Genomic DNA, 22,727 nt, shown 5'->3' with positions numbered 1-22,727 from the left:
CCTCAAGACACCAGCTTCTCAAGAGCCAGCCAGCAGGAACATTTACACTGCCCTTCCTGCCTCCACATCATCATCATAGCAAATTCCCGAGGCACACAATCCCAGCCCAAACACTGTCTCGTTACAACTCCCTTCTACTCTGAAAACCCATATGAAGAGAAGAAAACAGGGCTTTCTCAATTAAGTTACGTGTGTCCAGTTCTCCGCTTGTTTCTGAGCCAGCCAGCTCCGTTATGGTGTGACACTTCATTCTGCACACAACTGACACACACACGTGTCGCATCACATCTCCTAGTCTGTGAGAAAAACATTTAATTCCTTTGTCAGTGAGGCATAGAGTAGCATCCACCCACCCGGAAAATTTCAAAAAAACCTTGAAAATAACTGTGACAAGGCCATGGTATCTCTTGTTTTCTTTCATGTCATCATTACTTTTTGAATTGCTTTCCTCATACTGAAATCACTTCATCCATTAATGCAAACTTCTCTGAATGTACGAATTAAAATGCCTGGTCTCTCATGTGACATCTGGCCTGAGAACAGGCCAGAACTCCTGGTCCTCCTCCTCCACTAGGAGGAAAGGCAGTCAAACACACAGTTTTGCTATCCTACAGAGTGAACTTGGTGAGTAGAAGATGCTTCACTATTAATTACAGAGGCTCTAAAGGAAAGGAAAAGACAGAGCGAGCTGTTACACAGAGAATGAGTGTCAGAGCCTACAAAGGAAATGGAAGCAAATTGCAAGGGTCTTCAGCCCCACAAATTAAAAACTAGTAGTTAATAAAGGGAGGTTACTGTGATATATTAAAGATGGAATTAAAAAAAACCCCAAAGTACACAAGAGCTGGATGTACTACCCTTAAAAGAAAGTGAATCAGAAATTCCAAAATCTCAGAAGAAAAAAACCCCAAACCATAAAGTTTGTATCAACATTTCAAATAAGTTCCTTTTCTCTTGGTGCCTTGTACCTGAAAAGTATCAAAATCTATTTTCAAGTAATGTAGGAGGAGTGCGGAGAAATCTGTGTGACTACAGGCTTGATGGTTTTCACAGATTTTTAAGAAAAGAATAATTAAAAAAAAATAAATTGAAATAAGCAAGAAATATAACCTTTGTCTGCTGGAGGCAGGCTATGCCAGATACAAAGCTTTCTCCAGTAATGAAAATGTGACATCATCTTAAGAAGTTGGCCTTCAGGAAAAAAAGCCTGTTACAAAGGAATCTGTTAGCAAGGCTAGAAGAAAATGGTAACTACATGATTAAGAGAGAAAAGGCAGCCATAACAGAAGAACTGTGGGACAGGAGAGAGAACTGGCCTGAAGGCTCTCATTTACTGTTTGTTAAACCACCTCATTAGAAAGACTGAGGAGCACCGATAGAGTGTATTGGCAATACCAAAGCTTGAAAGCATTGCTATCATAGAGAGGAACAAGAATACCACACAGGAAAATGTTTCTGTGGTTTTAGGAAGAAATGAAGAGAAACAGAATGAAAGTTATTGGTAAAGAGTTACTGCCATTGGAGAAAAAGGATAAAAATATGACCTACAATTTGGGAACTTCATACTTGCAAACATCAGAGAAGAATCAGGGAGCCTAGCAGTATTAAGTCAATCACAGTGATGTATAAAAAATGTGTGTTTGAATAGTTAGAGACAGTATAAAAATTATCACTTGAGAAAGAGAAGACAAAGCTGTAACACAGTATTACAGAAGAAGAACAAATGAGTCCAAATTGGCCATGGAAACCCAGGCAGCTTACCAGCAGCACGAGTTAAAAATCCTAGCTAGTTTCAAACTACAGTCCCGTCAGTTCCTGAAGATCATCTGATATGCTTGTCAGACAAAGCAGAGAAGTCATGCTAAATGGCTGATGGTTTATAATCATATATTGTTTTGTTCCTGTAAATTACCCCTCATAATTCTGGACATAAACAGCAGATTTGGGAACAAACATGTACCAATACATTTTGTAGCAAGGAAATGTCAAGTGAATTTCTAACACTTTCTAGACATAATTTTTTTAAAATGGAAGAAGGTAAAATCTCACAACACAGTACTTAATTTGTGAGGTTTTGTCTTCAAAACAGCACCACCTCGCCTGAATTGGCAAAACACCACTTTTTTATGACAAGTGTAATATGGGTTAGACATAAGTCAGTAGTTCACAATCAATACCAACTTTCAGTTTTGAGTTTACTTTTGCATAATTTATAAGATTTCAAATTAGTTCAACTCTGAAATACAGTGACATGTGCTACTGACGTCAATGCTTCCTGACACACAAAAACATTCAGGACAGCTTTCTTCTACTCAATACTTCTGAAAAGTTTTATTTTGCAATGTATCCTAAAGGTCAGAAGAAAAAGTTTAAAGAAATATGCAGTGACAATGTGGAGCCAGAACTTTCTCAAGGACTCTGAATGTACAAAGATATAAGAAAAGATTTGATTCTCATTTGACATGATAATTCATAAATTATTTCAAGACTGTTTTAAGCACTTTCTGCAATAGAAAGTAATTTAGATCATTGTCACCTGACTTTCAGTTGAAGCAATCCATAAGCAAGCATGATTTGCACCCAGATTATTTGTGACAAGGCAATAAGTAAGCTCAGCTCTCAGGAACCCTGACTTCCTGTCAGTGAAGAAAAATGTGTTGCACTACATCTCATCTCTGAAGACTTTCCTGCTCACTGATAAGAAAATTTGCTATGATTTTAAAAGCAAAAGGGAGAAGAAGAGATTTTAAAAGCAGAAGGGAGATGATGATGATTTTTTTGTTTCCACTTTACAACACGTGAAAGAAATGGAATTTACTCTTACCTCAGCAATTGTGAAAAAAGAAATAAAAAGGGCACCTAGGATGTGAATGGCATCAGCACTCACAAGCGAATGGCACAGATTCACAGATCTTCTAGCAGTAATGGCACCTTATTTTGCAGTCTGTGGTACCACTGACCCATGTTATTATTAAACCATGACTTTAAGAGTCTTGCAGCAATACCAACTAACACAGTATCATCTTCCTTTCCCCCATCACCGTCGCAGTTGCTCCCAGCACAGCTGCTCGAGCAGCTGCACTATGAATGGGATCAGAGAAAACACTGTAAAGTTTTGAACATCCTTTATCTAGTTTGTAGTACTTAGATAGCAGAGTAGGCAAATAACACCTACACTGACAAAGCAGTCAATCACCCTGTACCATGAAACCTTAGCCTTCCTTTAGCAAGAAAAACCACATTGTTCAAAGAGCAAAATATTGGAATGCAATCACATTACATTTTGTTTCTTGTGAAAATAAGAGTTAGGAGGTCAAAGATTAAATAACACAAAAAGAAAGATGCTGGGCAGCTTCTAAAAAATTAAAGCTTTCTGGAGGATCACTGCATGGAATCCCCTTCTAATGGTATCAAGCAAAGAAAAAAATATGAAAATAAATCCTTGAACTCAACATTTAAATATAATAATATCCCATGGGGTACTGGTGCCAAAAGAAGTTTAGCCAAAGTATTTGGGCTTTATTTCCTTTTTTGGAAAAAGATTGCTACTGAAAAATGGATTGAGTTGTCCTATGACGTTGAAAAAAATCTACTGAAGATTATTTGCTTAGTGTACTAAACACATACAATTTTTATAAGGTGCTTTATAAACTTGTTATACAATGTCTGCTCAGAGTATGTGAAACAGATACTCTTTGAAATACAACTTTTCATGTACTGAACAGATAAAGCAGCTAGCATCATTAGTTTACTCTAACAAGAGTACCAACACAATAAAAAGAGTCAACTACTTAGCTTATAAAAATTTACTGCTTCTACTTGAGTTTATACCATTCAAAAAGTGTGACAAACTCTTTCCAATTACACCAAGTGCACCAACTAAAGAAAGACACAGAAAGTGAACCTTTCTTAAGAAAGTCACCAATAGCTTGCAATAATCCTCCTCTTGTCACCTGATACACAACAAGGACAAAGTTGCTTAGCACAGCATGCTCTCAGCATTGAATGCAACAGGTTTATTAGGAGTAGGAAAGAAAGCAATTACCAAAAATTAAGTCCAAACCTGAAAAACAAACTTCAGAAAAACTTTGGTTTAGGATTCCAAAAATATACTCATGCTTCACTTATCTTCTGATTTACAACTCCTATACTCAGCTGAAATACCTTCAAGGGATTAAAGAGATGGATGGGACAATCTGTTGTGTACTGCAATAATTTCTGACACACTGACAAATACAACTCAGGACAGCCCTGAGTTCAGAGAGCCACAAAACCTAGAGCTTCAGGGACACAGGAGCTGCAAAAGTAATGCTAAGGGTAGCACAGCACTGCACCAACATTACTCCCTCCACACCTTTCTCATCTGGGTCACTTATGGGGTTGGGCACCCCAGCCTCAGCACAAGATGCTGTTAGGCTTAGGGTTCAGTTGCAATTTACACCAGGTGTGGCCTTCAGTATTGAACAACTTCTATGGATCAGCCATGAATTTGAGCTACTTCCCACTAGAGAAGTGAGGAAGAACAAAAGAGGAGTGAAAGAGGTTAATATCACAAAACAAATTAAAAACTCAAAGGAAGTAATTGCTTAAATACATATATACTTCCCCACTTATCTGTAATACAGAATTCAGCCCTAATGCCAAGCTCCTTTCCCTGCCACTGCTGAGATGTCAACTTTCTTGACTGTTTAAGAATTAAGGTGCCTCAAAACCAAGTGACATAGAATTAGTTAACCAGGCCAGTTTAGGCAACCTTTCATACAAAAGGAAAATGAAATGCCAGAAACAGATTTCAGGCTGCTGCCAGAGGGGCTAAAGAGGTGTGTGAGAGACCACAAAACTCTGATGGCAATTGTGATGATGGGTACACTCAACATTCCCCGGGGTACCACTTCCCGGGCCATCAGCAAGGATGCTCTCCAGTGCAGGGGGTGCCTGCATCATGCACCCGTCCTCAATGGGACACACTTGCTCACAGCAAGGGTGGGGAGGAATCTGCAGGGAAACCGGCCCCAAGCAGTAAAAGGCTGACAAGACAAACAAGTGCAAACCAGCCAAGGTATTGCATGAGAAGTTCAGTAGCAAAACTCGTACCAAGAACTCAAAATTAGAGAAAAAGGCTCAGTTGTCAGTACGTAGCAACAAGGCTCAGGGAAGAGAGAAAGAATAAGCTGCGCTAAAAGGCTTAAGTTATCTAAAACTTAATGAGGGCCTGTGATTCACTTGGATACCTGAAACTGAAGCAGGGAATGCTTTCAACTAGGGAGAGTTCACAACAGGTCTCAATAGTTAAATTTTGCTTACTTTTTTTTTTTAAAACAGACTGTCTACATTATTGCTACTTGACACTACTCAAAAGGCACAGCATGCTGCAATTTAGGCTGCAGAGCAAGCAGAGAAACAGGCAATGCAGGCCAGAGAGAGAAAGTAAGGTTTAAAAACAAATTTAAAAAGAACTATTTGAGAGGATTTTTTTTTTTTTTTGCCTTGGCCATGGCACACAAACAGTGGGATCTACATGACAGATTGGTTTTTCACTGCTGGTTGTCCCAACTCACCCTCTCCTGCACCAGCTCTGGTGTTTTTGTGACTCTGGGCTGAACTGCTTCTGTGTTAAGTCAGCAGAAAAGTAAGCCAACAAAAAGGGCAATAGGTTTCTGCCAGGATGTCATGCAAAAACAGTTGAGCAAAGGCTGAGAAAGGAGACAGATTTAACTGCTCTGGCAATGCAGGCTTAGTCTGACTAGCTAGTGCATCCACAGTAGCTTTACTGGCACTTTAGACTTCCAAATGAGACTATAATATTATAAATATTTATTTCAGCTAAAATACCATCTTATGTGACATTATCTCATCTTCCCCCATCACACAAAACTGTTTGCCCAAACACTGTCTTGCAAGGGGGAAGGAAAGAGATTTTTTTTTGTTGTTGTTGTAGTTGTTTTCAGTCAAGATGAACCCTCCAGTTCAGCTTATCACACGGATAAGCTATGAACAGGTGTGCTGGTGAAAGAGAGGGGTTGCACAGGACTGTAAACAAGCAGCAGAAGGAAGGAGGGTGCTTAAACCAGGACAGAAAATTTAAAAAGTCTATATTTGTAAAACTGTGTTGCAAGTTCAAGCCACGCTATTCTCCTTAATAGTCTACAAACTCAGCAGGAGATTCTGCTCTAAAATAACTATGGCAAAAGTAAAAAATAAAAGAATAAATTAAAAATAGATATAAATACTAAATAAATAAACCAATAAATATAGAGATTATATATATGATTTATATATCACCATCCCATCTCATGGTGAAATAACACACATACATTAAGATATTTATTCTACTATACAAGAAATTAATTTAATTGCAGACTATGCATCTTATGTTCCTGCTTTGGATGCACTTGCATAAGGCTGAGAGCCAGTCTCTTAGCCCGTGCTCCCTAAAATGCCTCTCCCAGCCACATGGTTCTTCCAGTTACCCTATGCTATTTCTAGTGCCTCTTAGGTTCTTTTATGAGCTTATGCAAGTAACCTACATGGCAGAATGTGAACTCTAATCGCTCATACAAGATTTAATGAGTGTCAGATCCAATGCATGAGAACAGTGACCAGGGAAATGTGGAACAGTGAAAATTTTTACTTTTAGGAAGAGTGAGTAACTAAACTTGTTCAGGTAGTTATCCAACTGCAGCATAGCTGGCCTGCACTCTGTCTGTCTGAATTAACTGCAGGATCAGCTTTCCCCACGCAGTTTCAATGGCCATAATGGGTTCAGGCAAACTCCACACTAAGCAGGAAAGCAGTGGAGTTTCTTGCTAACTGCTTTGCCGCACAGAATTCACAAGGCTCTCTGGCCATTAACTGGGCTCTCTGTTTGTATGGATGGAACCTTCAATGTGGGACACTTCGTAGCTGTCATTTTAGACTCCAGTTTTGTAGGGTAGAATAGGACAGTATTTAATAAGTCAGTGAGTCCTACATGTGGTCTCTGCCCACTTGCTCTGACTAGTCACCAGAATAAATGTACTTTTTGAAACCATAAAGCTTACAGTAATTACAACCATTAGAACAAACATTTACACTTGTGAATATCTGCAAAGTTTATTTAAGTAGGCCACTCTATGAACTATTGCTTTTAATAATCTAACAAGGATCTACAAATCACGTTGAAGTTCCTTCTTCCACAGAGCAAAGGCAGTCTTGTTCTGAAATCAGTTTCACAGGGATTTGTGTTCTGTAGAATAAAATCTGAACAAGAGCCTTTAGCTGGCAATGCACAAAGGTTTTACTCTATTGAAGCTACGCTGCTTTGTCTCCCAACAGAGAAACTCGGGCCAAAGACAAATAAAAGAGAAAAGAGCGTTAAAGACAAACAGGTGGGTAAGACCAAAAAAAAGCAAGAAATGCAAGGATACATTCTTAGTTCCTGAGGGACACGCTGAATGGAAGGGAATCCAAATCCGAGGTGATATTTCAGGCTCCAAAACCTGTACTAAGACTCAAGACTGTTGCCAATATACTTTCATTCAAGTGATACAAAACAGACTTCCCACTTGAAAAGATAGCTCACTGCAGAAACAAAGTCACTTCACCAGGCTTATGAAAAACGTTAGTTACTCTAAATGCTTATAGGCCTCATTCCACAGAGCCATGGAACAACAAACATGGCTTAGTGAAATATCAATTTGATTACCATTAAATAAATGTATTCAGAATGCAAAATGTTCTTCTTTGAATGGACGTTTGATTATATTAGAGCGAAATAAACAGACCGTTTAGTTGTACAACATTAACGCTGTAAAAAACAACCCTTTCCCTTGACATGATCATGCATTTAAAAAAGGAAATGCAAACACATAACATGTGCCCAGACTACCTTGAAAAGCTCATGTTTCATCACCTTAACAGTAATGATCTATTTTCTTACACAGGTCAGCATTTTCCTAGCTACTTCAACCTCAACAGAGGAAGTGAGAGCAGAATACTGAATCAAACTTTTCCCAAGAACACTCTTTGCTAAAAAAATATCACACGCAAATATGCAACAATCTTTGCAAATTATATTGAATCAGAAGGGCAGAGGTTAGCAAAAACTGACTCTAAGAACTAATTTTGTTAAAAATATCCTAACAAGGATCTAAAAATCATTGTGTGAACTTTGCTGCTCCATTTAAAAAAACCCAAGGATTTAAAAAAAATTCAAGGTACAGAATGCTTAGGAAGATCAGAAACTTACTTCTATAAACAAGTAAAATAGAAAATAGAAAATCAACAAGTACTGTTTAAAAAGAAGAAACCTTTAAGATAATTGAATAATAAAATTTCTACTTGTACACCCATTTTGTTGGTATTCAGAGAATACCAAAGTGACATATTTCTTTGGGATTTTTTCAAAGTCAATATGATCTACTACAGGTTTCAATCCTTTATTTTTACTTTGTTTTATTTAAATTTTTGTTACTTTGTAAGATTTCCTTCTCTATTTTTGTTCAGTAATCAATAACTTCTTATAAGAAACCTTTCTATTCTCAATCTGTAAATATATAGGTTGATTTGTATCATAACAAAAAGTATAGACATTCTGTAACAATGCAAACAACTCATCTTTTTTATGATTACCAATGAATTTAAATAGAACAGACTTTCTATTTAAAAAACTTACTTTCGAGTTATTTGGTCCTCTTCATGTCATTTATAGCAATGCGAAGGTATGACATAAGCATATACATAAATGTTTCTCTACTAGTTTAAGCGTGCTAGCATTAGAAACCTCACGTTTCACATTACTGCACCTCTTCAAGAGCACTGTTCACAGATACTCAAACTCCAGCTTTAGGACTAATGGAAGCCAATGTGGGTGTTCACGACACAGAAGAGAACGGCTGCAGCAGTGCAAAGTCATTACAACCGCAAAGCAGCAACACTCCTTTTATTTTATTAATTCTAAGGTTTAAACACACATGACAATTTTTAAAGCTAGTTCATTGTTCAGTCACAAGTTTTTTTTGCCTGCAACCATAAGTTCTATATGTGTATTGCTGCTTGTCCAGGCTGAATTCCTAATATAAAAAGAATCCACCCAGCCAAATGCTTTTATGGGAACTTAAGGGCCTCATGACAAGGTTTGACAATGCAGCTGGACCAACCTAATGGCTCACAGCCATCAAAATGAGGCAGTATTACTCCTTCTTCAACCACCTTGCCTCTGCTGTTCCTCTGCACTGGCTCATGGTCATCTGACTTCTTATTTGGCTGAGTCTGCTGAACTGGCAGAGAAATAATTCAGCAAGAAAAAAGAATGGTTTCTGTTGGTTATCAAGTGAGGTCAAATGGATACTAATACAATGAACAACAGGACAACTCTTTCAATACTATACAGTCATTTGACTGGTTCAGCCACCTTATAGAGTCTCGAACATAGTGATAGGATCGCTTGAGACAAAGGGCAGGGTAGGAGAAGTGCTTTTGGCTTTTTACACATTCATTTTAAGATTACTTTATGCTGATATTAATCATAAAGTAGACATCACTGTTTGCCATTTTACCAACAAATCATAACATAATAAACCAAAAAATTACTTACCTACAAATCCTTTCTCTCCAACTAATTTAAGGGCAATTTTATCTGCCAAAACAGAGGAATTTCCATGTGCAATGTTAGCAAAAGGTCCAGCGTGAACAAATACTGGTGTTCCCTGAATAATAAAAAATATATTCATTAATTCAGTGAGGAGATGCCATGGTTTAATCTCAGCCAGCAACTAAGCCCCACATTACACATTACTCACTTCTCCAACAGTGGGATGGGGGAGTGAATCGGAAGGACAAAAGCTGAGAAAACTCATGGATTGAGATAAAAACAGTTTAATAGGTAAAGAAAAAGCTGCAAACACAAGCAAAGTAAAACAAGGAATTAATTCACTACTTCCCATGGGCAGGCAGGTCATCCCCAGGAAAGCAGGGCTCCATCACGTGTAACGGTTACTTGGGAAGACAAATGCCATCACTCTAAATGTCCCTCCCTTCCTCCTTCTTCCAACAGTTTTATATGCTGAGCATGATGCCATATAGCATGGGATATCCTTCTAGTCAGTTGGGGTCAGCTGTCCTGTCTGAGTCCCGTCCCAACATTTTGTGCACCCCCAGCCTCCTTGCTGGGGTGAGAGGCAGAAAAGGCCTTGAGTCTGTGCAAGCCCAGCTCAGCAGTAACAAAAACATCCCTGTGTTACCAACACTGTCTTCAGCACAAATCCAGAACACAGCCTCATACTGGCTAATGTGAAGAAAATTAAACCTATCCCAGCCCAAACCAGCACATTAGGTAAAAACCTCAATACTTTTGCAGACTAATCAACATGATACCTAAATCAAAGCGCATACAGGACGGAAGTGCTGTTAGACAATTTAGGGGTTCTAGATACATCTCAGATGCTTCAGACCTCATTCACTGATAGGCCTAGATGTCAGAACCTGCTTCATTCATAGAAAGGTAACAGAGAGTAGCTCAACCTGTAGGTAACTTACACAACTTCTCCACTCAACCTTGTACTAAAACTTAAGTTTTACTTCTACTTTAATCCAGTATTTATGCTTCTGGCAATCAAATAAATAAGACTGCAGGTTTCAGCTACCAGATTCAAATACACAGGATTTATTCCAATTTATCTTTTATTAGTCACTAAATTTAATTTTAGCCTTCCAAGCCATATTTCTTGTGGCATGCAATTACAGGGCTGGTCTTGCTAGAGCCCAGAACACGCATGGGCACATGTGATGCACGGAAGCACAACTACAACCAGTAGTAGTATGGGCAGCTGAGCCCATACTGTGGTAGCTGTGCAAAGAAAGGTGCCAGAAGAGTCTCTCACAACATTCCTTGTGCAATTGTGCTTCCAAGAGTTCATCCACACAACACGAATAGGGAGGAAATTTAGACAGTAGGATCCATTGGTAGTCAAGAGGCCTCCTGCCACTAACTTAAAATCCAAACACACTACTAAATCACTGGCATGGACAGATGCTCCCCTGGAGCTCTGAAATCCACCAGAAGAAAAGGAGGACCTCTTAGAATGGTTTTCTACATAAGCAATCCTGGCAGAAAAGTAAAGTCTGGGTACCGAAGGGAGTGAACTCTAGCAGGACCTCAGGCACACCCTGGAACAGAGACAACAATGTCTTCTCAGGCCAGCTTTAGTGAGCGTGTCAGTCCATCTGTCCTACTCTGTAGAGTGCCAGTTAGTTTTGCTACGCTCTTAATAAATTATATTGAGAAACAAACAGATGCATTCTGCTGACTGTTTTCAGTACAGAAAATTTTATTATCCAAGTTTCAGTAAAAGAAAATAAACCCAGAATGTCAATAAATATCTGAAGTTATGTGGCCATTAGAAGGATGTTTATAATACTTATTACCATCCTTCTCTCATCTTTACTGTGAGTGGCACTTCAAACGTAATACAACAAACCATCCCAGAGCAGCCAGCCTGCAACTACAAAGAGTTGTCCCATAGAGCAGCTGCTCTGTTACTCATGGTATAAATAAATGCTAAACATTAAGGGATCAGTTGATGAGAGAACAAATGTGTCATGAGAAACATGGATAAACACTATGAAATCATGATGTACATTCCAAAGAAAGTAATCTCAATTCTACAGCACTGGATATAAGTTCTACTAAAGTCTGCAGTTACTGTAGGTGGAGTGTCTCACATCTCTCATTTTGATATTTCACTGCCATTCCTGCATATAAAACACTGTCAATCACTAATATTTTCAGACGGCATTTTTCTGGTGACAGAGTAGCAGGGTTGTGATGGAAAGCAACCCACCAAGAAATCGCTTTAAAAACCAGCAAATTAAAATGCACAGACACAAGTTGCCAGTTCAGTTCCATGCAGGACTGGCATTTGGTATTTTTTGATTTAGGACCTTCTGAACCTCTTCTCCAGTGCATGCAGACATACATATAAAGCTGGTGCAAATCTACTGAGTTGTTCTTTTCCTCTTTCACAGGCCCTTAGAAGCAACTCCTCAGACTTCCACAGCTTAACACAATTCCCTTCTACAGGCTCATGGCCAGATCACAGAGGAGTGCAGCTGTCTCTGCAACGGCTACTTCCAGGCGCTGCTACCCACAGACACTATGACTTACAAATTATGCTAAATCAAGTGTCAGTATCAGCTGGAAGTCACCCAGAAGATATCTCCTCTGGCAGTTTTTTTGCCATTCCCCAAAACCAAAGTGATCTGAAAGACCTGCTTTGGTGAACAGTTTCACCCTACTTGCAGGACAGGTCCACAGCACATTCTGAGCTGCATTGATGTTCTCTGTGTTGTCCTTACAGGGGACTTCAACTTGCCAGAAATCAACTGGGGGCATCACATAGCTGGTACAACCTGGGCCAAAAGATTCCTAAAAACCTAGACGACAACTTTATGGAACAGGTCCTAAGGGAGATGACTCAGAAAGATGCCCTCTTTGATCTGCTGTTTGTCAACAGAGTGGATTTCCTCAGCAAAGTGGAGACTGGTGGCTGTCTTGGTCACAGCGACCAAAAAATGACCGAGTTTAAAATCTCTGTTGACAGGAGGAAAAATACCAGCAAAACCTCAACTCTGGACATGAGGAGAGCAGACTTCAGGCTGTTCAGGGAATTAGTAAGGAAGGTCCCCTGGGAAAATGTTTTTGCAGGTGCTGGGGTCAATCACTGCTGGTCACTTTTCAAACATCACCTCCAAAGGCAGGGAGGCCCCGAAGAGAGACCTCGGCAAATTAGAGGGCTGGGCAATCACCAACCATATGAAGCTCAACAAGGGAAAATGCTGGATTCTGCACGTGGGACAGGGCAACCCTGGATGTACGTACAGACTGGGGAATAAGATGCTGGAAAGCAGTGCCACAGAAAGGGACCTGGGGGTCCTGGTCGACAGCAAGTTGAATATGAGTCAGCAGTGCCCTGGCAGACAGGAGGGCCAACCGTGTCCTGGGGGGCATCACAAAAAGCATCACCAGCCGGTCGAGGAAGGGGATTGTCCTGCTCTGCTCGGCACTGGTGTGGCCTCACCTGGAATACTGTGTGCAGGTTTGGGCACCACAGTATAAGAAAGATATTAAGCTATTAGAGAGTGTCTGAAAGAGGGCAACAAAGATGGTGAAGGGCCTTGAGGGGAAGCCGTGTGAGGAGCGGCTGAGGTCACTTGGTCTGTTCAGCCTGGAGGAGAGGAGACTGAGGGGAGACCTCATTGTAGTCTGCAACTTCCTTGTGAGGGGAAGAGGAGGGACAGGCACTGATCTCTTTTCTGTGGTGGCCAGTGACAGGATCCGAGGGAATGGCCTGAAACTGTGTCAAGGGAGGTTTAGGTTTGATATTAGGAAGGTACTTCACCCTTAGGCTCTAAACACACAAGCGGATCACTACAGAACATTCAAGTGTGCAGCTCACAGTATCCTCCTTATTCCCTTCTTTTTTTTTTTCGTTTTAACTGAAGCTATTAAAATTAGAACCTCTCAAATCTATTCAGATAAATAATTAAAAATAATAAAAGGTATTTAGTCACAAAATGGAATATGATACAAGCTTGAGGCCCAAGAGCAGCAGTAACAGCACAGGCAGTAACAGAGTAGGCCACTGCATCTCTACACAAGAGCAATGACACAGTCCAACAGGGCATCAGCCAAAGCAGAGCACCATCTTGGAAAATGTTTATGTAAGCTGAAGATCTCCATTCCTGGATAGGTGACTCATATTAGGCCTGAAAGCCAACAGGTATTCAAAAGGTAACAAAAAATCATCTTTAAGACTCAAATTGAAGGACCAGAGCATGAAGCGGTCTTCTGAGCTGCTTTAGTTTGCTGTTTTAAAAATAACTTTATGAGACAATTTTGGGGAAAAATATATCTTTGGGTACTGTGGTCAGGGTCCTGCTAACAAGCAATAGTGTTTGATGAAAGTTGGCAGATGTTTCAGCCATAGCATAGATTAGACTAGAAAAGAATACCACATAAAAGGCAGGAATTTTATTGCATAGAAATGTGAATATAAAGAAATGCAGTGAAAAAATAAATGTATGCAAGTCCCAGAACCAAATGCCTATCAATCAAAAGAAACCCTTCTGACATTTATAATTGTCCTTTAGAACACTGCAACAAAACCACATTATTTTCTAACAGATATGCAAAGTGCAAATAGAGTGACACAGACTAAACAGTCAGAATCAAAGCTACATTGTCAGTGACGCTTATCACACACAGGGTTATCCAAGTGGTGATTTAATACACAGTTCTGGCCATGACATTCTTGATCCTACGTGACCTCCAGTTTCTGCTATTGGATGTTATATTGAATTCTGACACACACATACATTCTTCATACAGCCACATGAAAGAACAGATCTTCTTTGCAGGAGAAAATAATTAGATGGCTATAATAAAATAACATAGACTTAAATTCTATTTTTCTAAATCTTCCCCAAGAGCAGGAATTTGACCCCATCTAAACACAAAAGCAAAAAGGTAGTTATCACTTTGTCATGTTTTAGAAAATGAGACATTTTTGCTAACCAGCAATTGAACTCATGTATTTCTACATTCTTTAACTTTTCACCATACCAGGAATATTCCAGCTATGTAATTTTGATGGTCAAACTTCCAAAAATACAAACTAATTTTTCTCCAAGTGCATTTTTCAAATCTGCTTTATTATTTCCTCTTTTTTTTTTCTCCCTCTAAACTTGAATGTTGCTCATCATTCAGCTTCCCATGGAAAAGGCAATACTAGACTGCCCAGACACCAAGTTAGGTTGTACTAATTCTGCATTCTTTAAGCTGTTGGAAGACAGCTCACTAGGGTAAGTGTAAACCATTCCTGTCATAGCCCAGCAAAGCTTCATGTAGTTCCTGAAGGCACTATGGCAATATTAGGTGGCTGGGAGCCATCTTTTGAAAAAACATAAACAGGTAAAAGCACTCTCCTCTGTTTATGAATGGCACAAACTGTGATACAGACTAGAATGGCCGCAGCAAAGCATCTACTTCCCACACAAAATGCTGGACTGTGGGAATCATCATGGGAACAATCATACAAAAGAAATAAATAAGAAGTAAGCTTCCCCAGAAGAGCAAGGTGGGAAACAGTAGTAAGTCTATGACTCAGAAGACCAACTTGCCTTCCAGCGGGCTCAGAAGCAGTTCAACAGTGCACTGCAGCTTGCTTGCAACACTAGGTGAAATTATGATTATAGTCAGAGTCTCAAAGAAAGGAAGAAAACCACCACAAAGGTATAAATGCAGATAGAGTTGATTAGTTAAGATAAACAAATGAACATTTGCTAGAATGCCTTTATGGATCTGACCCGGGCTTGAACCTTGAAAGTTAAGCACAGTTGCTGGAAGAGAAGCACGATCAGCACAACATGGAACTTGAAAGTCAGAGCAGGGCAGGCATCATAAGCCACTCACCTCTAATGTCTGCATTAGCGTGGGCTTAATTGCATCTTTCATCAAAACTGCCAAAGCACCTGTTACTCCCTAAAAAACAAAAGAGTGAACATTTTAGGGAAGTCAGTTCTAAGGTGCAACATTTTCAAGCTACACTTAAGCTTACAGTCGAAGTTCAAGAGAAAAAGAAAAGTGTGCTCATAAACTATAAAGGATAAGCAGTGTTACAGTGCTGCATAAAGAATTTATTTAGATATTACCTTAAGACTTCTAAGATATGGTATTTACAGAATGTGTCAGAAACAATAATGATTTTGTTCTGAATACACTTAAAAGGTAGCAGGTAATTATTTGTCCTATTTCATGGAGAGACCAGAAACAGTTATTAAGTGACCAGCAGGAGGACGCTCAAGGTAACAAAAGATGAAGTGGAAGTAAAAGCCACTGAGAGATGAGAAAGTAAGAAGGCAATAACTTGCTAAAACTGCCTAAAGAAATGACATATGTATGTCTTCCATGACAGAATCAATAGCATGAATCAACAGCTACCAACAACCAGAAAGGATATTTTTCAAGACTTGTACAAATATACACATAACAGACACAGGATGAAAGCAGAGTTTACTAGGGGTAGATAATGAATACATCATAAGATTAAAAGTTAGAGATGCCTGACTGTCATAATAAGAGCACAAAAGGAGCTGAGCGAATTGCTGCATTTTGGTTGCAAGAAATCTTACTCCTCCCTAAAAATTTTGTTGGAAGTATAAATTTCACACTGACTGACTTTAAAATCAATAAAAGTCATGACATCCCTCTGTACTAAAACTCAATGGCCATTTTAGAAAAAAAAAAGAAAAAAAAGGGCCACAGAGTGTGCACATCACTGTCAGACTATATGTGGAGTGCTGTCTATAAACCACCAGCATATGTTCAAATTTCTTCCTAAATTACTTTGATTTTGAGATGATGTGTTTTGTTTTGAAAGAACTAGATCATGGTTCAAAGAAACCACAGTAATGTTATAAAGAGTGGCTCACAGACTTGCCAGAGAACACAAAAAATGAATTTAATATTTTTTTGTATTGAAAAGAAACATTAAAACCAAACAAAAATCCTAGCTGCTGTAAATTGTTTAAAATGAAGGTTGAAAAACATGGGTACTTTATCTGAGTAGCCTATTAAGGCATGAACAAAAAATATTCAAATAAAGAAGAGCAATAAAAATAGTTCCTATATAATTCTCAACACAGCTTCTATCAACTAATCCAAAATTTGAACAATCAAAGTCTGTGTGAAAATTTTGATGTCAAACAGATAAGAGACATAAAAGTATGTGGTGATTATATAAGTAAAGTATTGTTTAAAATTAAATTTTCCCCTCTTTGAGCATCACATCTGAGCATGGACTTCAGAGGAAAATGAAGCAGAATATTTGGCCTTGGATATAATTGAATTGAAACCTAAATAGTAGAACTGGTTTCTACTAAAACATAGCAAGTGTTTCCTTGGAGGACTATAAAGGAGAGAGAAAAGGGGAAGATTTTTCTTCTCTCTCTGCATCTCCCACTATCTACAAAACCCAATAGATCCACAGAGACATAATATGAGAAATTGGTAGCAAAACAATATAGTTTTTCATCTTTCGAATTAGCAAAAAACTAGATTGCTGTTTCTTAATAAGTTAATTTTAGAAGCTAGGATCGAAACATAAGCATGCCCACTCTGTCAGAATGTGTGAGGCTTCATCATTTCTGTAGAAGCAGCCTGGTGCTATGCTGCTTATATACCCAAATACTCTTATTTCTGAAAAAAAAAAGTCAAATGGAAAACTTTACATCAGATTTTCCGACTGGTCGACAGCAAGGATAACTACCTGAGCAGCCAAGGATCACCCCTAAATGACAAATGTTAATTCATGCCAACTGTAGCCACCAGACCACTCAAAATAAGCATGCAAACATCTATCTGCTGACCCGAGACACAGTGACTGGAAAGAAGACTTAAGGGATGGGGAAGTAAAAAATAAAACAAAATCAGGACACTTCTTCCCCAACCTCCTCTCCTGCCCCTTCTAGATAATAAAGGGTCAAATCCTGTCTCCTTTGCTTTCTGATAGTTCTTCACCAATCTGACAAAAATAATGAAGTAATCCAAATACTTCCTCTGCATTTTAACTTTTTGGGAGATATTAGCTATGCATTATTTGGGAAATATTAGATATGCATTCTGGACACAACAACTTATTCTATCTGAAGCTGAAAGAAAAGAAAAAAAAGATGCAAATACTCCAATTGGCACACCTCATGTCTATCTGCCATCCGTGGTTCTTAAACAGACTTGGTGTCAACAGCAGTCCTTAAAAGCTAAACAAAGTTTTCCTGCCTATCTGACATGACTCTGTGAGAATAAAGTTTTCATTTCTTCATATCCTCAATCCTCCAACTATCTAGTAACAACTCCTCCAGCTCACTCCAAGTCCTGGATGTGATTCTCAAAGCTATTTAGGGAATCAGGTTCCCATTTCCAATTCAGAAAAGGAATTTTTTATAAAAGAATTTTATAAAAGAATTAGAGGCTTAGAGACTTACACACCAATTAAGCATGTGACAGCCCAAGGATCCTTATCTTTCCACTAACTCACTGTCAGAATCAAATGTATACAGACACCCAACTCTTTTGGGTCTCCTCCTGGAAATGATCCCAAGTACTTCTGAAAATAATACTCCTTCCATCTATCCACCAGCCATTGGGGCAGGTATGCTCCACAGGACAGCAAAGATCATAGAGCACAAAAAAAATTATAGACATGACACAGGAAAGGCAAACTTATATGAAAAACCGAAATACTTCTAAAGAAACTTCCAGTGGGGCAGTCTCTGAAGTCTGTCAAGAGTGGAAATGAAAGCCAGTAGTAGATGACAAGGAAGGTGATTGAAAGCAACTACTGTGACTGAAGTTACACAGACTGAAGGGTAGAGAAAAACCCTTTTCTTTATAAGAAAAATAATGAAGTACCTGTAACTTACCTCCATTTGAAACTATACTGTCTAACAAAATAATAATATTTTCTGCAATTTCAGTTCTGTAAAGAACTGAACCTAAAACCATAATCTGAGAAGAACTGCAACGCTTTTTATTTGCAATGAACTATGTACACAATGTTTCTGATGAACCAGGGAATAAAATCTCTCCAGCTGACAGTTCATTTATAAAAGTAAATACGGAGCTGGGTTTTTTTGGTCCTGTAATTACTGAAATCTAATGGTATGGCATGGAAAGTAAGCTAAGAAGTCTTATTTAAAAAAATAGTGATATATTTATTTAATATTTTTCATAGCTGCTGAAATACTGATCAAGGGTACATATACGCATTTAGTGTCACATAAAAGTATGGCATGTGTCCATCAGAATTCTACCTCACTGTAAAAGCCAAAAAGCAATTAAGTCTTCAAAATACTGTACAATGAGCACCACATTTTGGCAAAGACTTCTGCATATTCCATTACAGAGGATAGACATTTAATCCATTACTCTTGTGGAAGGACTCTTCTCAAATCATGAAATATTCAATTTATCTTTTTTTCTATTACTCCTAGCCCATCTCTGCATATGGTTTATATCTGCCAATGTGTATTTTAGGTTTTACTATTGTATTGATTGTATTATTATAAATATATTGCATATAAAGTCAAAATTTAGAGAAATTGTGTTTTTGTGAAATACTTTGTGTGTATATCTGGAAACAAATCATGGAGAAGGGTTTAGTGGTTTTGCTCCACATAGATTCCAAAGAACTAAAGACTACTGTCAAACATTTAAACTTGCATAAATTCAATCTGTATAGGATATATAAAACATGAACCCCAGAATTTTTTTCAGTAACATGTAGGGTTGACCCATTATTCAGGTTGTGTGGTACTTCCCATGACAAAGCTGCATTTAAAATTTCTTAAAACTATATGCAATTGCAGTTCTTTGGGCTACAATGTTCCATGTCAAGGGACTATAACAGATTCAAGCTTTTAAACTTGATTTTGTTTTACAAAAATTTAAATCAAAATTACTGAACTTGCATTAAGAGCATTCTAAAACCTTTTATATTGTTTTTCCTATGTTCGGTTGTCTTGAGATCTTTCCTTTCTGAGCTATAAAGCTTTACCTCCTCTCTGACCCTGACTTGAAAGGAGGACGAAAATTCAGGGGGAGAATGGCTTCACATCAAACCTCTTGACACATACGAAAATCTGCTCAAGATATAATCCTTGGATTCTACCAACACAGGTGGGGGAACAGTAGACACTGAGCTAAAAGTCTAGAAACAGTAGGTTTAGTTGCAAGCTGTTCCAACAGACTGATCACCTGTGGGAACAAATCAGCAACAGAGATGAAATGTTACGCAACAGAACAGAAATTTATCTTCCTCATAAATATGAATTATGGCACAGTATAGTCTTTGATTATACTTCTCCTGCTGTTGTTTCCAGATGATTCAACTTTATACAGTACAGTTTCACAGTGCAATACAGTTAGTAACTGCAGTACAGTTATTCATAAGCTCTCTCCCATTGTACAAAGTAAGCAGTATTTAATTTGATAAAGAAATTTTAGAAAACCCGCTACTAATTTCCTATTTCGACATTTTTTAAATGTCAACACCAGAGCATCTGACTTCTTCACCAATATTAATAAGTCTGCAGAAATCAACAATCTTTTCTGTTTTCAGAAGAGAAACCTGCACACACAAGAATCAAACTCAAAAGTATTCACTCATTTTGGATGCTTGACCTGAAACAGCATGAAATAATTTCTCCTGGTTCAAAGTTCTTGATGAAGTTTCACTCTTTCCACAATTTTCAGCTGTTTAGGTCCCTAGTATTAAACCAGACTGAGGAATGTGTAACTCCTTACGTACTGTAAGAATCAGTTAGTATGGACACAGCATCACACAAGTTTTGCAAAAAATCACAGGAATAGAATTCAGTTCTCCAAAGGGCCTTAATCATTATATCACGTTCCTATTATTCCCATAGTTCTCATACTCATTTGTAACACACTGCAGAACAAAGGAGTTGGAGTTTCTGCACTGCACAATCATGACATGCACCCAAGTCCTCCCTGTGCATGGCATTGGAGACCCTCCAGAAGAATTAGAAAGCAGCAGCATAGTGCAGATGCTCTTAACACATATCCTTCAGATTGTGATGATTTTTTTTTCCTGTGCAGTTCTTCTGTTGTATAATACAGAACACTGCTTTAAAGAACAACTAGAAACACATGTTCAGCACAAGTAACACTATCAAATTATTGAGATGCTAAGCATAGGAAGTTTGTTTTAAAAAAGGCCAAAGAAAACCAAATTAGTAGCAGACATTTTGCTGAGCCCTACTTTCATTTTAGGGACACTGTGAAAATTTTTTTAAGTTCTTTTCCCTCTACAGAAAAGCAACTGCTTTCATTCATCAAGCTGATTAGCATTAAGTGGTTTAAGGCACGTTAAATATTTTGCAGTATTAATATATTAAACATATATACCTTAAATACTTCTTTATACAAAAGCAGTGTCAAGATAAAGGACATGCATTTCAAATGCAGTTTTAATTCTAACACTGAATTATGCATATGCCTTATAACATAACTGATTCCCTACTCCCCTCAATTTGGCCAAGACAAAGTAATACAAATAAAAAGGAAAAGCAAAACCTCAACAGCTGGAATGTTATATGTAGTTCTTCACATCTCCTGCATAACTGAGAATAGTTGATTTGCTTTGAATTTTAATGATGACTTTACTCAGAAATTTTTAACCTTATTTTTAATCCAGGCAAGCTAAATACTACTTTTTCATTTCCTTATTAAAATGGAATCCATTAAGGCTGTGAAGGTGTTCCTGAGTTGTGGATTTGCTATCTTTGCTGATAAGGCTTTACTCATTCTAAAAACACAGTGAGCTTTGTGCAGATGTTCACAAAAAAGGTAAAAACAGGAAAAAATATACATTGTCTGTGCAATACAGGTAGCCATCACCAATGGGCTGGCATAAGACTACTCCTGGCATACAGTTGATTGCAAATGTTAACTGGTAGCTTCTGGCTGCACCAGAACCTGCCATACACAACCACGTGTGAGCTTCCAGCCACTGTTCAATGACTCACAGGCTGGCTACAAGGGCTAGAATGTGATTTAAAGGAAAAACATACTGACTTCTTTCAGAAACTGAAGTAGGAAATGAGGAAACAGCAACTAATGAAGGTAAGGAAGAAAAAAACCAAAAATTTATTGATCTAAAGAGTTAACCTAAGCAATATCAGCAACCTCTGAATTAAGAACAGCTTGTTTCCATTCTGATTTAGTGGTATAGGCATTCAATGTGGTAACTATCACTGCAACATCTGAGCAGACTTCGCAAGTACAGTAGCAAACATTATCAGCTCTCTCAAACAAGACTCTGCACTTTGACTTCCTCCAGCACCAAAGTTGTTTGCCTTAAGAATTGCAGAAAACGATCCAAGTAGGTTATGGAGACCAGAGACTTCCTGAATCAGATGTTACCAGAGTTGCAGAAATGAGTTCTACATCTTGTTCTCATTGCAAGCAGGTTTTGGCCCAGAAGATGATCTTTCTTTGATATCTGACTGTGCTGTTCAAAGCAAAATCCTTGGCATGCACCTGCCTTTTTAATGATTCAAGAGGCAAAACAAACACATCTGAGGTTATTCACAGGTCTCTACAGCACTGAACATACCAAATCCTCCACTGTAACTGGTTCTCCTTTCTTGCCATTAGCCACCACCATTTTCCCCAGTCTCTCTCTCATATCTTGAAGGCTCGTGGTAAGTGCCAGGATGGCCATAATTTCACTTGCAACAGCAATATCAAACTGAGCCTGTAAAGTAGAAATGAGAATCAAGAATCAAATCACAATCAGCTCAAATACTCACAGGGGGTCATCAGGAATAAATTCAGGAAAGATAAATTTCACACTGGAATTCAAACAAGTTCTAAATGGTAACCTACAGCTTTTGAGATTACTCAGACTAGAGTAACTTGTACATACAGACTGGGGAATAAGATGCTGGAAAGCAATGCCACAGAAAGGGATCTGGGAGTCCTGATCAACGGCAAGTTGAATGCGAGTCAGCAGTGCCCTGGCAGCCAGGAGGGCCAACCGTGTCCTGGGGGGCATCAGGCAAAGCATCACCAGACGGTCAAGGAAGGGGATTGTCCTGCTCTGCTCTGCACTGGTGTGGCCTCACCTGGAATACTGTGTGCAGGTTTGGGCACCACAGTATAAGAAAGA

The 22,727-nt window shown here is 38.5% G+C and overlaps 1 protein-coding gene across 5 annotated transcripts in view; it reads right to left on the bottom strand.

Moving 5' to 3' along the window:
* Positions 1-22,727, bottom strand: part of MTHFD1L (methylenetetrahydrofolate dehydrogenase (NADP+ dependent) 1 like) — a 148,586-nt gene that overhangs the window by 79,386 nt on the left and 46,473 nt on the right. For all 5 annotated transcript variants that reach the window (XM_064649127.1, XM_064649129.1, XM_064649128.1 and 2 more), the window contains 3 exons: positions 22,173-22,313; positions 15,449-15,517; positions 9,575-9,686 (listed from right to left, as the gene is read on the bottom strand). In XM_064649127.1, the coding sequence (XP_064505197.1) occupies positions 9,575-9,686; positions 15,449-15,517; positions 22,173-22,313 (322 nt within the window). The remainder of the gene's footprint in view (positions 1-9,574; positions 9,687-15,448; positions 15,518-22,172; positions 22,314-22,727) is intronic.

Source organism: Pseudopipra pipra, chromosome 3 (assembly GCF_036250125.1).
Source record: "Pseudopipra pipra isolate bDixPip1 chromosome 3, bDixPip1.hap1, whole genome shotgun sequence".
In the NCBI taxonomy this organism is placed as follows: domain Eukaryota; kingdom Metazoa; phylum Chordata; class Aves; order Passeriformes; family Pipridae; genus Pseudopipra; species Pseudopipra pipra.
This window is presented reverse-complemented; position numbering and strand designations above follow the sequence as displayed.